This window comes from Engystomops pustulosus, chromosome 10, assembly GCF_040894005.1.
Source record: "Engystomops pustulosus chromosome 10, aEngPut4.maternal, whole genome shotgun sequence".
NCBI lineage: Eukaryota > Metazoa > Chordata > Amphibia > Anura > Leptodactylidae > Engystomops > Engystomops pustulosus.
Genome location: NC_092420.1, coordinates 51,642,198 through 51,659,600, shown reverse-complemented (window position 1 = coordinate 51,659,600; position 17,403 = coordinate 51,642,198). Strand labels below are relative to the sequence as shown.

Sequence of the window (17,403 nt, the reverse complement as noted above, 5' to 3'; positions counted from 1 at the left end):
CCCAAAAACACCCACCCAACTCATGACAACTATAACCGATAGGGACCGGGAGCCACCACGGAGAGGCATGGATCGCAGGGACACTTGTGACAGTACCCCCCCCCTTCAGCCTCCCCCTCTTCAGAAGAAATCTTTGGAGGAGACTACGGTCCAGAATATTCTCTTCAGGCTCCCAGGATCTCTCCTCAGGCCCGAACCCCTTCCAGTCAAGAAGGGAGAACCACTCACCTGTCATGGTCTTCATGTCCTGTATCTCCTTAACCTCATAGATATCTGTAGAATCAGCCTCTGGAGCAGGAGGAGGAAATTTCTGAGAGAAGCTGTTCAAGATGACACTCTTCAGGAGAGAGACATCGAAGGAGTTCGGGATGTGCATCGTAGGAGGAAGGCGGAGCTTTTACGCCACAGGGTTTATGGGAGTAATCACCTCAAAGGGACCTAGAAAGCGTGGACCAAGCTTGTAGCTAGGTGTCTTCAGCCGGACATATCTGGAAGATAACCACACCTTGTCACCCGGAGAGAAGATAGGAGGAGTCCTATGCTTCTTGTCAGCTTGGGCCCTGGTGCGTTCAGTGGCCCGGAGGAGAGACTGAGGGGTTTGCTCCCACATAGATTTGAGGTCCTTTACCAGTTCTTCTACCACAGGGATATCCGAGGGAACAGACAGAGGAAGAGGAGGTCAAGGAATTTGTCTGTAAATTACAAAGAAAGGAGCTGTCCTAGCATAACCAGAGTCCAGTGAATTGAACGAGAGCTCAGCCCATGATAGAAGATACAACCAGTATTTTGATTCAGCCCAGAATTTGATTCACCCTTTCTACTTGACCATTCAACTGAGGGTAATAAGCAAAAGAAAAGTTCAGTTTTACTTTCAGCTGGTTACACAAGGAACACCAGAACTTGGACACAACTAGACCCCTCGGTCGGACACGATGTGTTAAGGAAGTCCATACAGCCGGAAAATATGCTGGAAGAACAAACTGGCAAGAGGTGGAGCAGAGGAAAAACCTTGAAGAGAAACAAAATGGGACATCTTGGAAAACCGGTCAGTCACCACCCAGATGACTGTTGCCAGAGGAAGAAAGAAGATCTGTGACAAAGTCCATAGCCACGTGAGCCCACGGGCGACTGGGTATCGGTAACAGAAGCAAAAGACCAGCTGGTTTGAGGTGAGAAGGCTTATTACGGGCACAGAAGCTGCAGAATCCCACAAAATCCCAGATATCTTTGACCAGATCAGGCCACCAGTAGTGGCGGAAGATCAGGGTGCCCAACCAGACACAAAGAATGTCCCCAAGACAGAATCTTCTTCTGGAGTTCAGGTCGGACATACGTCTTGTCAGGAGGAAGCTGCCGGAGATCCACCAGAGCGGAAACAACCAGTTGTTCAGGAGATATAATATGCCAAGGAACCGGCTCTTCTCCAATGACATCAGAGGCACGGGAAAGAGCATCCACCTTGATAGTCTTCTCCGGAGGACAGAAATGGATCAACAGGCTGAAGCGTGAAAAGAAAAGTGACCAACTGGCTTGCCTGGGATTAAGGCCCTGGGCTGTCTGGAGATACAGGAAGTTCTTATGGTCTGTATATACACAAACCGGATGGTGAGCTCCTTTCAGTAGATATCGCCATTCCTCCAAAGCAACTTTGATGGCCAACAGTTCTCTATCTCCAATAGTGTAATTCCTTTCTACGGAGGCAAAAGTCTTAGAGAAAAAAAACGCAGGTGAGAGTATGGCTTTTAGGACCTTTCTGGGGGAGCACTACCCCAGCACCTACGGAGGATGAGTCAATCTCAGATGAAAGGGCTTCTCTGTGTCAAGCCTAGAGAGAACTGAAGCCAAGGTAAATGTGGACTTCAACCTGGAGAAGGCCTCTTCAGCCGCTGAGGGCCAGAGACGGGGATTGGCACCCTTTTTGGCGAGCGCAACAATGGTGCCCCCCCCCCCCAAGCTAAAAAATGTGGAATAAACTGCCGACAATAGTTTGCAAAACCCAGGAATCATATACTATATTAATCATTATTACCTTTGTACCCTGAAATATGCAGTGATATACCATAGTTTTATATCCTATGCTCAACTCATCATGCGGGAGTGCATCTTTCTCCAATACTTTGCCACTATTCCCACCTTCACTCGTAATCTGCCTTTCCCTCAGAAATTTCTACCGAATTCTGTCTTGCCAGCAAGATAGTCAGAAATTGATGGGGATGCATTGTAAAAGATATCATAATTGTTTCCAGGCGCCATTTTGTTCACTCAAAGGCCATCTTGTTATAGCTGGGGGCCATGTTGTCCACTGTCATGATTCAGCCATCTTGTGTAATTTGCCTGCTTATCCTCTTAGAGATAGTTGTCCTTTAACCAGACTGTTTCCTCTGAATACCTTATTTTGACTTGTGCACAACCTTCACAAGGACATTTAGTATAAACATTCTGCTCTGTTGAGAACAGCGCTTCTTAGCAAAATGGTGCATAAAGTTCATCCAAATTTTGTGAAAATAGCTTAAAGGTTCTGGTATATTCAAGCTAACCTAAAGCATTTCAGTATTTTATCACCTTTTCACACTCTCTGCAAAGCATTTTCTGTTTTGATATACACGGCTGCCTGCTTTAAATAAACACAGTATTTTGAGGCAGCTTATGACCATCTGTCTGTGTCTATTCTGTGCCCGTTATACCAGCGCTGGGAACAAAGATCTATACATTTGGCAATCACCTTACAATTTTCGAAGGCTTCTTGGAGGCCTAGATTAAAAAAAATCTCTTTCACAGTGACACACAGAAGCAATATCTCATCCCAAAACTAAAAGTAGACTGCAGATTTATACCAAGAGAAAACTGATGTAGAAATGAAATACAGAGCTATCCAAAGTTTGTTGATGTGTTACTATACACTTTAATCACATAAATTATTATGGTCAATGGGAGTCTACCAGCTCCCATTTCACCCCAAAAACAAAAAGGTTATTGTACATGACACGATATAACTTCTGTGTTTCTTATTTGGCAAGTCATTTTAAGAAAATTCTGATTATATGCTTATGCAAACTAGCATCTTTGGGGTTGTGCCTGGTACCACCTAACAATTGACATTCACATACTGATTCATAGCTTCATTAAAAAGGACAAATTGATAAGGAAAGTATAATGGAACTGGTATAACTTTATATTGTACAACTAACCATTATTTTTCTTAATCCATAAAATTCATATAATATAATATTATATTCGATTAAACTATTTTTACGGGTTAGATTCTTACTAGAGCATTTAGGCTCGGGGTTCCATCCTGTGTTAGTACAATCGATTCTCGTCCAATGTCTTGGCAGATAATTTGTCTCACATCTGTAATGTATATATTCTCCGTTGTTTTTTGGAAACCAATACCATCTGTAAAGACTTCCATGTTGAATATCAGGTGTATCACATGATTTACCTGCAGAGACAAAATAGTAGAAGAGGCAGATTTGGGTACAAGTCAAAGAAAAGGTTTAAGAATACATTTATTTGTCATTAAAAAAAACACTAGCTTTTATTTTTTCTATTCCCTGTATATCATATAGCCATGTGTTGATCTAAATTTATGGTGTTTGACATTAACTTCCTCCTACTTTGAACCTTTTTGGCTGCATCAACTGTAGCCAAAGAACATGACATGTGTGAAGATTAGCAAAAGCTACTGCAGCATATAAGTTACTACAGCAGAGATCTTCAGTCTGGGCCATCCCTGGTAGCAAGTCTACAAAACTATAGTAAACATCTTTAGTTACAATGACAAAAATGCACAACTATTTTCAGTAGAGACTATTCCTGCTAATGTATTCAACACCAATTACCCCAGAAGCATGCGTTTTAACCAAATGATGAACAAGCCATGTCCTGTGAGTGCCACATACAGAAAGACAAAACTTTTTCATTTCTAGAACAATGTAGCTGTACGAGGGAAAGTTTAATTTTTAATGGCTGCATTTTGGTGATCATATATCTAAATCAGTTTAATGGTTATGGGCAATAAATGCTGTATTTCTACATTTAAAGTTGTTTCCGGCTTTTTTGTGGGGAGACATATGATTTTTATTGGTGCAATTTTATAGGATGATGTTTTATTACTTACTTAAATGTGGGGAGGGCAAAATCTGCTGACCCTGGCATAGCTTTATGCTGCACAGTAAACCATGTAATCACTAAATTCCATGTGGAGAAAAACTAAATTTGAAAACACATCCAAATTTGCCCAATCTGGGCCTGTTTACATTGTGGGGTGTGCCGCAGCATGGGAGCTAGGAAAGATTCTAGTTGCATGGGTCAAGAAAGATACAATTGAGGAAAAAGTAGCAGCAATCCATTGTAATGCACTGAATCAAGCATTCTCTTTATTCATCAGAAATACATATAAGATTTTGATACTCTGCCCTTGGTCAAGCATGCTTTACAAAGACAGAGTGTCCAAATTTAGCATTTATTTCTGACAAATAAAGAGAATGCTTGATTTGCCTTTGACAGCAATTCCAACGATATCTGTATCATGACTTTTTCTTATCCTGAGATGTAGGGCTAATAGATGAGGCTTTGTGTAAATCACTCTCCGCTTTTCCTGAAGTGGGCCGGACTTCCTGGTTGTGACATCAGTTCAGGGCAGTGATGCCAACAGCACTCATGGGAGTGTGGGCAAACCGCTCAGCCAGTCGGGACACAGAATCAGTGCTCTTGTTTGTACAGAACATGGAAGCATCACTAATATATCAGTGAAACCTCTCCAGCAGACCATCTCTCTGTGAGGAACCCCTCCCTAAAAGAGGTTTTTTTTAAATTCAATCACTGATTTTTTTTTTTATTTTTAATTTTTGCTACTATACTTTATGGAAGCTGCCTCTTATCTGCAGACCACCACTTTCATGTACAAAGAGATCTTCTCAAATAGAAGATGCACTGTATATATACTGTGCTGTGTGTGCAGCATCTGATGCCATTCATTAGAATTGATGGGGAGCCTGAGCTCTGGCTTTATTTGTGCATTCAAACTTTCATACATACAAATTTCTACTACATTCAAACAGGTCCCGATACTATTTAAATGCTGCGGGACTGAAATTCTCCTGTACTCAGCTTATGATCATAAGCATGCATGTCCTAGTAACCCTTTCCAACAGCATCCACCCACCCTCTAAATCTCTCCTCCATCTAGCTACGGATTCCCATGGCAACCAACCAAATAAAGACAGTCAAGAGAGACAAGGTAACTGCTAGCTTCTAGCCTGATAGTTGACAAACAGCTGCAGATAGTGTAGCTAATGAAAGAAATTGCTTATTCTGGCTTAGTGCAGAGCTTGGCAAAAGTTATTATATTTTACAGTTGTACTGAAAGATTTTGGCTTGCAAAATACCATGATACATAGTAATGCATAGTACAATGAAGTGAAAGGGATTGCTGTACATAAATAGACAGTGTTCTTCACAATAGTATGTGAAGAACAATATGTGTGAAGAACACATTGCAGATGTTTCCATACATCTGCAATATGTTCTTCACACATATTGTTCTTCACATACTTTTGTGAAGAACACCGTTTGGCAAGTGTGTATTTGGATAAGTTAGCAGATGTACGGAACATCTGCAAAGTGTTCTTCACTGTCTTCTTTCAATGTGTTCTTCACTTAAATGATACTATGTTCACTGTGTTCACTGTTTTCATTGTGTTCTTCACTGTTCTTCACTGTGTTTCATTAAGTAAATGCTCGATCTCGAGCCAACGAGATACTTGTCCGAGCAAAGAGCCGTTTCTAGTACGCTAATACTCAAACGAGCATCAAGCTCGGATGAGTATACTCGCTCATCTCTAGTTATAAGGTTGGAAAAAGACACAAGTCCATCAAGTTTAAACTTTAAAATTATTTTTACTAAAACTGTGATATTTTTGCTCTCCAGAAAGGGTTCCAGGCCTCTCTTAAACATGTACAAAGAATCTGCCATAAAAACCACCTACGGAAGAGAGGTCCATAGTCTCACTGCTCTTACAGTAAAGAACCTTTGTCTATGTTGATGGTCGAATTGCCTCTCCTCTAGGTGTAGAGGATGTCCCCTTGTCCTGGTCACAGGCCGAGGTATAAAAAGATCTTTGGAGGGATCCATGTACTGCCCATTCAGGTATTTGTACATTGTAATGAGGTCTTCCCTCATCTGTCTATTTTCTATACTGAATAATCCCAGGCTTTGTAATCTGTCATTGTACTCTATTCCCTCCATTCCCCTAATAATCTTGTTGCTCTCCTCTGCACCTGTTCCAGCTCTATGTACTTTTTGGGTGTCCAAAACTGTACACAATATTTCATTTGTGGTCTGACCAGGGATCTGTGTAAAGGCAAAACTATGTCCTTATCATGACAGTCTATTTCTTTTTAGATACTTAGATACATCCCATCACTCTTTTTGCTTTAAGAGCAGATTCCTCGCTCTGGTCACTAAAATTAAGTTTACCATCCACCCTCAATTCTTTATCGGTAGCAGTTTTACAAAGTAATTGACTGTTTATAACATAATTGTACTTGTTTCCATGTCCTGAGTGCGTAACTTTACAGTTATCTACATTCAACCTCATCAACCATTTCTCTGCCCATTCCTCAAACTTCCACAAATTCCTCTGTAATGCTAAACTATCGACCTCAGTATTTATTACTTTACACAACTTAGTATCATTAATAAAAATATTAAAAAGAGGTTGCCCCAATACTGACCCCTGTGGCACTCCACTGGTAACGTCAACTGAATCTGAAAATGTGACATTAATGAAGACCCTCTGTTTTCTATCACTAAGCCAATTAAATACCAAAATACACAGATGTTCCCCTAGTCTCAGAAGTCTCATTTTATGTACCAATCTTTTAAGATTGTATCAAATGCCTTGGAATATCCAGATCCAAATACATAACATCTACAGCCCCCCCCCCACCCCAGCTCCATGGTTACTCCAGGATAGCATCTCTATCAAACCCCTCAAATATTTTCCACACAACAGAAGTTAGATTCACAAGTCTGCAGTTTCCGGGACTGCTTTATGTGCCAGTTCCATGGAACAGAACCTGTCCTTAAGGAATCTTCAATTATTATGAATAATGGTCTGTTTATCACAGTTCATAATTCATACAGAACCTGGCGGTGTATGTGATCTGGGCCCAGCAATTTGTGTATTTTTGTGGTTGTGAGGCGGCGCTGTTCATCTACCTAGGTTTAGCTGTTGACATTCAAAAGATAAATTGCCTTATTCCTTATCATATCTTCCACCAGATGATTTTCCTGGGTAAAGACAGTTGAGAAGGCGCCATTTCTCATCTCCCTCTATCATGACACCAGGGTTATTCCTCAGAGGACACACACTCTCCTTTTTAGTTTTATATCATTTAAAGTTAGCTGCCTTTATCTTTTTTTAAAGAATTTTTTTTTCTCTCTATAATTCTGTAACGCCTCATTGCTAAATTGGTGTTTTAGCACCTAATGCCTTATCCTTATTAATATTAGGGTCACTATTACAATGGCTACCCCCAACCTGTAATTCTGACACCCTGTCAGGTCTGTCGTTTAGGATACTGTAAGGCCCTGTCTCCAGGGCTAGTTGTGACAGGTCCTACCTTTGAAGGTCCTACCTTTGAAGGACCTGCAGGTTTTTTGTCCCCCAGTCTAGATCGTGTTGAATTAAGTCCCCCATAGTAGGTACTTCCCCATGCTTTGAGGCAGCATCTATTTTACTTATCAACAGTTCCTCTGCTGCCTCCATTATATTACAAACCCCCAGTAATATTTTATTATTCTTTTTCTCCACCCATAGGAACTCATTTCCATTTTCTTTACCAATATCATTTCGCTCGACAGGCTTGAGGCAACATTTTACAAATAAACAAAACCCTCCCCCTTTTACTTTTATGATCTAAAAAGACTATAACCATCTATAGTAACAGCCCAATAATAGTTATTGTCTAACCATGTTTCACTGATACCCACTATATCATATTTGCCCTCCAACATTAAGAGTTTCAGTTCCTCCATTTTGTTTGTGAGGCTGCTAGCATTAGTGTACATGCAATTTACACGGTTTTCCTTATCCTTTGATTCTTATGTCCTAATCTTACCCCAGCAGTGCTGGGACTCGGCTTGTAACAGGCTGGCGTTGCTGGGACTCTGCCCCTAACCATTTTGCGCCGCTGGGACTCGGCCTGTATCCGGCCCCCGGCACTGAGATCCTCCTTTTATCCTGCTGGTGACCCTGGACTCCTAAGTCTTAGCAGCGACAGGAACAGTGTATTTCACCTAAAATGGTAACCCTGTAATTTGTGACCTGTGTACCCCTTTTAGCCGGATTTTGTTTCTGTATGCTGTTTTTGTATGCCTTTTTGTCTTGTTAACATGACAGCCATCATTTCTCTTTACCACAGCATCTAAGGGGTAATGTTAATGGACCTAATATATTGACTATATTGACCTAATATAAGACCATATATATTGAGATCAAGCGGCCACTTTTGCAAAGGCAATAACAAAAAGTAATGAAGTAATGACATTTTTTTTAGTAAGATCAATGTAGTATCAGTGGTCACAAAGGCAGGTCCGGGATACTTCATTTTGGTGCCTTAGGCAGACTAGCATTATTGTGCCCCCTCCACTAAAGAGAAAATAGCAGAAAAAGGAAGGAAAATCCTGAGGAGAAAGATAAAATGGCACACTGCATCCATTAAAAATTGCAAGAGACCATTTACGCTGGGATGATTTACAATAAGGAGTACCAGCAATAAATGTACATCCAGTACAATGTACAAATATAGATATACTAAAAATAATTATAAAGCAAATGTTGCACATACACACAGGAGTGGATTAAGGTTGGTGGAGGCCCCCATTGAATGTAGTCCAGACAGGGAACAGCAATCGCTATGTAACACTCTCCAGCAATAACTATATACAGCCTCCCTAGTATTCACCATATACGGCCCCAGTATTGACTATATACAGTATCACTATATACAGTTCCCAGCAACCACTGTATACAGCTCCCCCAGCAATCACCATATACAGCCCCCACAAATCACTGTATACAGCTCTCAGTAATCACTATATTCAGCTCCCCAAGCAATCACTTTATACAGCCCCACCATCAAAACACTGTATACAGCCCCCAGTAATCACTATATCAAGTCCCCCAGCAATCACTGTATACAACCCCCTAGCCAGGGGCGCACCTGCCATTAGGCGAGTTGAGATTCTCGCCTCAGGCGCCGCGCCTCCTGCTAGATGAGGCATTGTCGGGCTCCCGTCTGCCAGCATGTCCTCCGGCCGCCACATAGACCTGCCCATTGCATCAACCCGCCCGCTGGCCGGCACACTCCCCCGCCCATCACATCCACCAGCATGCCGCCACTTCCTCCTGCGGCCCGCCCATCACATCTCCCCACATGCTGGCACTTCCCCTTTGCGGCTCGCCCCCAACACATCCACCCGCCCGCACACCGCCCCGCAGCCCACCCATCACATACACCTGCCCACCGGCACTTTCCCCTGCAGGCACAGGTACTCGCCCCAGGCCAAAGTCCGCTACCCTCCAAACGCTCGCCGGCACATCCACCTGCCGGCACAGGTACCTGCTCCAGCAAAAAGTCCACGCTGGTTCCCCCAGGCTCCGATTCACCCCTCCCCCCCGGATCGATTTCCGCCCCCACCCCACCCCTGGAGGACAAGGCCGATGATGAAAGAAGAAAAAAGGTAAGGTAACTTCTATGTATCTTTGTATTTGTAAGTATGTATGTATATATATGTCTGTATGAATGTATGTATAGATGTGTGCTTGTATATATTTGTATATAGGTATCTTCTGTATATGGTAAATGTATGTGTGTGTATATTTGCTGTATATACTGTTTATATATGTGTATTTGCTGTATGTATACTCAGTATGTATGTGTACATTCAGCGTGCCACCATGTAAAATGTACTATATGTATTTTATGGTATATGGCGGCATGAAAATTCTAAATCCGAACAAGACAGAAAAAGGTTGCCTAGTTGGCTAACTCACTTTTCAAGTCAAGAAAAATACATCCATAAATCGATAGGAAATCCAGCAGAATGTACCAGTACCATAAGTAAAACTTAACTTTTAATAATTACTGATAAAATAGGTTCACAGTGAACCACAATAGTATAACAACCATCTAGTCAGCAAAAACACATCAGAAAGGGAGCTCGTTCAGACCTCCAATAAGTCTCGTCTGACACGGTCCCCAGTAATGCCTCACCATGCCTTAGTGCATTCCTGTATAGCATATGACACGGTGCATGATCTCAAAACCATGGACCAACATTAATCCGGACAGTAAGGAATAATAGGGTGTATCTCACCAGTCTTCGATGCTCCGTCTCCTGGTCGAGCGGTACTGGTCCGGAGGTACAGGACCTATTAAGCCCTATAATCGCTTTGTATCCTGACCCCACAATATTGCTCCCGCCCTGACAAGGACGGTCCCAGTACTGTCCCTTTCAGACCCTTTTAGTCCCTAATATGTAATCCCTACGCGTTTCGTACGTCGTGTGACGCACTCATCAGGGGAATAAAGTAATGTAGTGGGCTATGCAGTCTTGATGCTAAGTATGGCTGCAAAAGCTCCACATCAAAGGGTTAATATGAATCAAAAACGAGCAGTGGCCCGTATAATACAAGTTATACTAGTATGGTGGCTAGATGTAGTGGCATGGGCTGGCCACTATGGCGGCATGCTGTGTGTATTATATGGTATATGGCAGCACGCTGTGTGTATTATATGGTATGCGGCGGCACGCTGTACGTATTATATGGTATATGGCGGCATGCTGTATGTATTGTATGATATATGGAGGCATGCTGTGTGTATTATATGGTATATGGCGGCACGCTGTATATATTGTATGGTATATGGAGGCACGCTGTGTGTATTATATGGTATATGGCAGCATGCTGTATGTATTATATGGTATATGGCGGCACGCTGTATATATTGTATGGTATATGGAGGCACGCTGTGTGTATTATATGGTATATGGCAGCATGCTGTATGTATTATATGGTATATGGCAGCACGCTGTGTGTATTATATGGTATGCGACGGCACGCTGTACATATTATATGGTATATGGCGGCATGCTGTATGTATTGTATGATATATGGAGGTATGCTGTGTGTATTATATGGTATATGGCGGCACGCTGTATATATTGTATGGTATATGGAGGCACGCTGTGTGTATTATATGGTATATGGCAGCATGCTGTATGTATTATATGGTATATGGCGGTACGCTGTATGTATTATATGGTATATGGCGGCACACTGTATGTATTATATGGTATATGGCGGCACACTGTATGTATTATACGGTATATGGTGGCACACTGTACGTATTACATGGTATATGGCGGCACGCCGTATGTATTACATGGTATATGGCAGCACTCTGTACGTATGATATGGAATATGGGGGCATGCTGTACGTATGATATGGTATATGGCAGCACGCTGTATGTATTGTATGGTATATGGAGGCACGCTGTGTGTATTATATGGTATATGGCAGCATGCTTTATGTATTATATGGTATATGGCGGCACGCTGTATGCATTATATGGTATATGGCGGCACGCTGTATGTATTATATACAGCGTGCGCACTATATATATTTTATGGTATATGGCGGCACACTGTATGTATTATATGGTATATGGCGGCACGCTGTATATATTATATGGTATATGGTGGCACGCTGTACGTATTACATGGTACGTGGTATGTATTATATACAGCGGCACAATATATATATTTTATGGTATATGGTGGCACACTGTATGTATTATATGGTATATGGCGGCACGCTGTATATATTATGGTATATAGTGGCACGCTGTACGTATTACATGGTATATGGCGGCACGCCGTATGTATTACATGGCATATGGCAGCACGCTGTACGTATGATATGGTATATGGCGGCACGCTGTATGTATTATATAGTATGTGGCGGCACACTATGTATTATATGGTATATCGCGGCACGCTGTATTAATTTTATATTGCATGGCAAATTGTTGTATGTATTTAATGCTTTGTGGTAGCTTGCTGTGTTTATTATATAGTACACAGTGGGATGCTCTATGTATTTTGCATTGCTTTTCACATTAAACCAATATGATTGCGTCTGGTCCTGACACTCCATGATATATTACATTGGGGGTTGGGGGGGGGATGTCTTTTTATAGCTCGCCTCAGACAGCAGAAAGGCTAGGTGCACCCTTGCTCCTAGCAATCACTATATACAGCCAATCACTATATACTGCCCCCACTAAGCACTGTGTACAGCTCCCCCAGCAATCACTGTATACAGCTCCCCAGCAATCACTGTATACAGCCCCCACAGCAATCACTATATACTGACCCCAGTAATCACTATATACAGCCCCACAACAATTACTATATACAGCTCCCCTAGCAATAACTATATACAGCCCCGCAGCAATCACTGTATACAGCTCGCTGTAATCACTATATACAACCCCCCTGCAATCACTATATACAGCCCCTAGTAAGCACTGTATACAGCGCCCCCAGCAATCACTGTATACAGCTCCCCAGCAATCACTGTATACAGCTCCCCAGCAATCACTGTATACAGCTCCCCAGCAATCACTGTATACATCTCCCCAGCAATCACTGTATACAGCTCCCCAGCAATCACTGTATACAGCTCCCCAGCAATCACTGTATACAGCTTCTGAGCAATCACTGTATACAGTCCCACAGCAATCACTGTATACAGCTCCCAGTAATCCCTATATATAGCTCCCACAGTAATCACTATATCCAGCCCCACAGCATTAACTATATACAGCCCCCTACAATAACTATATATAACCCCCTCTAATAACTATATACAGCCCCCTATAATAACTATATACAGCCCCCTTATAATAACTGTATACAGTCCCCTTATAATAACTGTATACAGTCCCCTTATAATAACTGTATACAGTCTCCCTTTTATAACCAAATACAGTCCCCATATAATAACTATATACAGTTTCCCCATATAATAACTATATACAGTTCCCCCTATCATAACTATATACACCCCCTATAATAACTAGATACAGGCCCGTTTAATAACTACATACAGCCTCCCTATAATTACTATAAATAGTCCACATATAATAACTGTATACAGTCCCCACATAAAAACTATACACAGCCACCTATAATAACTATATACAGCCTCCCTATAATTACTATATGCAGTCCCCCTATAACAACTATATACAGCCTTCCTATAATAAATAACTATATGCAGACTCCTATTATTGCTATATACACCCCCATAATAAATCTATACATTCCCCTATAATAACTATACACAGTCCTAGATAAAATACTAAAATTGTACTCACCTTTCATCGTTCCCCCGATGTGCACCATCCTCATCTTCCCTGGTGGTGTCAGGGTGGATATCAGATGTAAACAAAGATGGAGGCGCCCTGCTACAGGAAGCGCTGTGACGTCACACGTTGTGAAGTCACACTGTGTGGGCACAGCCATCTTTGTTCACATCCGATCGTCTATGGCAGAGCAGGGAACTTAGCATTGACTAAAGTCGGGCACATCGTCGGGATTCGGCCCGTGGAGCCAAATACACTGTTGTCGAATCGCCCACATTTGGTGGGGGCTTTTTTGAGGGCAAAATGGTGTGGGCTCCGGGGTGCCCCCCCCCCCTATGATCCCGCCCTGCATATACATATATACCTCAAATGTATATACCAAAGAAATAAATAAGTGCCAGCAATATAGGGGAGTAAGGCTCGGTTTACAGCACTGTTTGTAGTGCCTAGCACTAAATTTACTTTTCTTCAATGACATAAATAATGTGCTGTAGATCTATTTTTGCCATTATGAATAACGATGGATGGGTAACAGAAGTAAACTTTTATGAAGGTCAATGGCAACAGATGCCAATGAAGCAACAGAGCACATTCTCCCCTCACTGCTGTGTAATCTAATATTTACTGCCCCGCCAGGACCTGCCACACTGTTTCTAGACTAGAGCCGACTACTTGCCCGGCACACAGTGTGGGCTGTAAGTGAGCCAGCCGGATACCACCAAAGCCTACCAGAGGTGCAAAACTAATTTTAGTGAGCACCAAAGAACACAGATTTTTACCTTACTAACAAGTCCTAACTCAGTTTTAACAATTACTCTCCTGGGAATGTATAAATTAACACCAGAGTGTTGTTAATACAGTATACAGACAGCTCATGCACATACAGTACTAAGACATAGCTCATGCACATACAGTATACAGTCATTAACATTAAGTTTACATACATAGCTCATTCACATACAGTTTATAGACACTCATGCGAATAGAGTATACAGATATAGCTCATGCACGTGCAGTATACCGACATAGGTCATGCACATACAGTATACAGACAGCTCATGCACAAACAGTATACAGACAGCTCATGCACACAGAGTACATAGACACAGTCATGCACATACAGTCAGCTCATGCACACACGGTACATAGAAACAGTCATGCACATACAGTATACAGACATAGCTCAAGCACACACGGTACATAGAAACAGCTCATGCACATACAGTATACAGACATAGCTCAAGCACACACGGTACATAGAAACAGCTCATGCACATACAGTATACAGACATAGCTCATGCACACACAGTGCATAGACAGTCATTCACATACAGTATACAGAGTCATTGCTTCAACTTTCAGTAGTTACCCTCCCCCATCTCTATCTCCAGCTCACATTAAAAAACAGAGTAAGCTGGTATGTATCAGGGCAGCAGCCATTATCTTGCCAAAAGGCAGGAGCCAACTGCTGAGAGCCAGTGCAGTCAGGGAGAGGGGCGGAACCAATGCAGTCAGGGAGAGGGGCGGAACCAATGCAGTCAGGGAGAGGGGCGGAACCAATGCAGTCAGGGAGAGGGGCGGGACCAATGCAGTCATAGAGAAGGGCGGAGACAGTGCAGTCAGGGAGAGGGGTGGGGACAGAGCTGCAGACAGATATTTCCAACTTCCTGACCCAGATATTTCCAACTTCCTGACCCAGGCCTACCCCATCTCACAGGCCGCAGGCTTACGGAGAGAGCATGTCGGCTGTCTGCTGAAAGGAGTAAGACTATGGAACGCAGGGGTTTGTTATGGCGGACTCTATGTACATGTTCAAGAGAGGCCTGGATACCTTTCACGGGTTAAGGGGAAAAAACTGTTGTTTAATTCTTAAAGTTTGAACTTGATGGACTTGCATCTTTTTCCATGACATACAAGTGACCAATTGACAAACAATTCAGAAAGCCATGGATATTTTTGAATAATTACTGGTTCAATTGTTACCACACATTTGAGAGGTCACTGTGAAGAAGGGGGCTCCCTCAATGACGGAACAATATTTATCAATACAAAACAGCTACTACTATAGCCACCTCAAGACCAGATTGATGGAATAAGAATCCTATTTAGCTTTACTAAGGAGCCTGTGGTGACCAAAACTAACCACCAGGAGCCTTTTTATAGGGCAGCAGAAGAAACACATTATTCATTTTACATCCACTTGTGGTACATCTATAATGGTTAATATCTTACAAAAACTTCTATTCCAGGTTCTGCAGCAATTCAACTTTTCAATCTGGGTGTATTATTTTGTTGGAATATATCTTTATGTATTACCGTATTTTTTGCCCTATAGGGCGCACCGGACTATAAGGCGCATTAGTCCGATGCGCCTTATATATGTAAAAATTACATATATAAGGCGCATCGGACTATAAGGCGCGGGGTCCGGGGGCCGGGGGCGTGGCGGAGGGCCGGGGGCGTGGCGGAGACCCGACGGGACGCGACGCCGAGACGCGACGGGGAACGCGGGGAAGGTGAGCGGGGAAGGTGAGGGGGAGGTGGAGGAGGGCAGCGGACCATACTTACATAGGTCCCCGCTACCGGAGACAGCAGATCTCCAGCGGGAACTGCAGACCACGCGGCAGAAGTTGTTCGTGCCGCGTGGTCTGCAGTTCCCGCTGGAGATCTGCTGTCTCCGGTCTCCGGTAGCGGGGACCTATGTAAGTATGGTCCGCTGCCCTGTGCCCAGCGCCATACATAGGGCGCACTTTGGATTTCCACGGAAATCCAATGCTTTTAAGTGCGCCTTATAGTCCGGAAAATACGGTAAATCTATAAATTGTAGGCTGAATTTTATTACTTTATATGCAAATATGAATCCAGAGATAATTGAAAACACAAAGCAAAAGACATAGTACAATTAAGCATAATACTTACTAACACATTTAGTAGGTGGAAACCAGCCATTTGCTGTGCATTTACGGCGTGTGTTTGGTTCTTGCTGAATCACATAACCGGCATCACATATCACATCGATTTCTTGATCAAATTTGTATTCAGTTTGCTCTCCATCCAGTCTTCCATTTTCCACAGTTTGATAACGACTGCAGACTATTTCTAGTATAATTTGACATGACATTTGATTAAATAATTGACAATACATATGATAAAAAATAACTTACTTAAATCTATGATCACGTTAAAGCATGATAAACCAGGGCCACTTAATGCTTAGATCCAGGCACGGTGATTGTCGTAATCTTCTTATATTTTTATCCATGGCCTCCTTCCTTCTAATTATGCTTATGCACCAGAAGAACTCCTTACCAGAGCCCCTTTATGTAGCTTAACAGGCAGTTACATTGTGTAGGAGCACTTACAGTGGGCAAAAGAAGGGGGTGAGACAACAACTAGTGAAACTACAGTACAGAGGAGCTCTGGTAACTCGGTTCTGACCCATCAGACTAATTAGCATCACTTTAGAAGTTAATTTTAGAATGAAGGTGGGGCCATGGATAACAAATATAAGAAGATTACCACAGTCAGTGTTTCGAACTAAGTATTCCTGGTTTATCCATGCTTAATTTTAAAAGATGATTTTCTTTAACCCCTTACCGCCAAAGCTACTTTTCCCCTTCCTGTCACGGCCCATTTTTCAAATCTGCCCTGTGTCACTATAAGTGGTTATAGCTTTGGAATGCTTTCACATATCCAAGTGATTTTAAATTTGTTTTCTCGTGACCCTTTGCACTTCATGTTAGTTGAAAAATTTTGGTGGTATATATTGAATTTATTTATGAAAAAAAACATATATTTGGTGAACATTTTCAAAAATTCTTGATTTTTGAAAATCAGAATGTTCTACTTTTTCAACACAGTCCTGACAGCAAAAATACTTGATAACTAACATTAACCAAATGTCTGCTTTGTGTTGACATGGTTTTTTATGCATCTTGTAATTTTGCAGAATGTTATCG

General features: G+C 42.2%; 1 protein-coding gene across 1 annotated transcript in view; it reads right to left on the bottom strand.

Moving 5' to 3' along the window:
- The window catches only part of CFH (complement factor H), a 205,210-nt gene that overhangs the window by 132,866 nt on the left and 54,941 nt on the right, over window positions 1-17,403 (bottom strand). The window contains exons 7-8 of the mRNA XM_072129059.1: window positions 16,364-16,543; window positions 3,269-3,442 (exon numbers count right to left, since the gene is read on the bottom strand). Coding sequence (XP_071985160.1) covers window positions 3,269-3,442; window positions 16,364-16,543 — 354 coding nt within the window. The remainder of the gene's footprint in view (window positions 1-3,268; window positions 3,443-16,363; window positions 16,544-17,403) is intronic.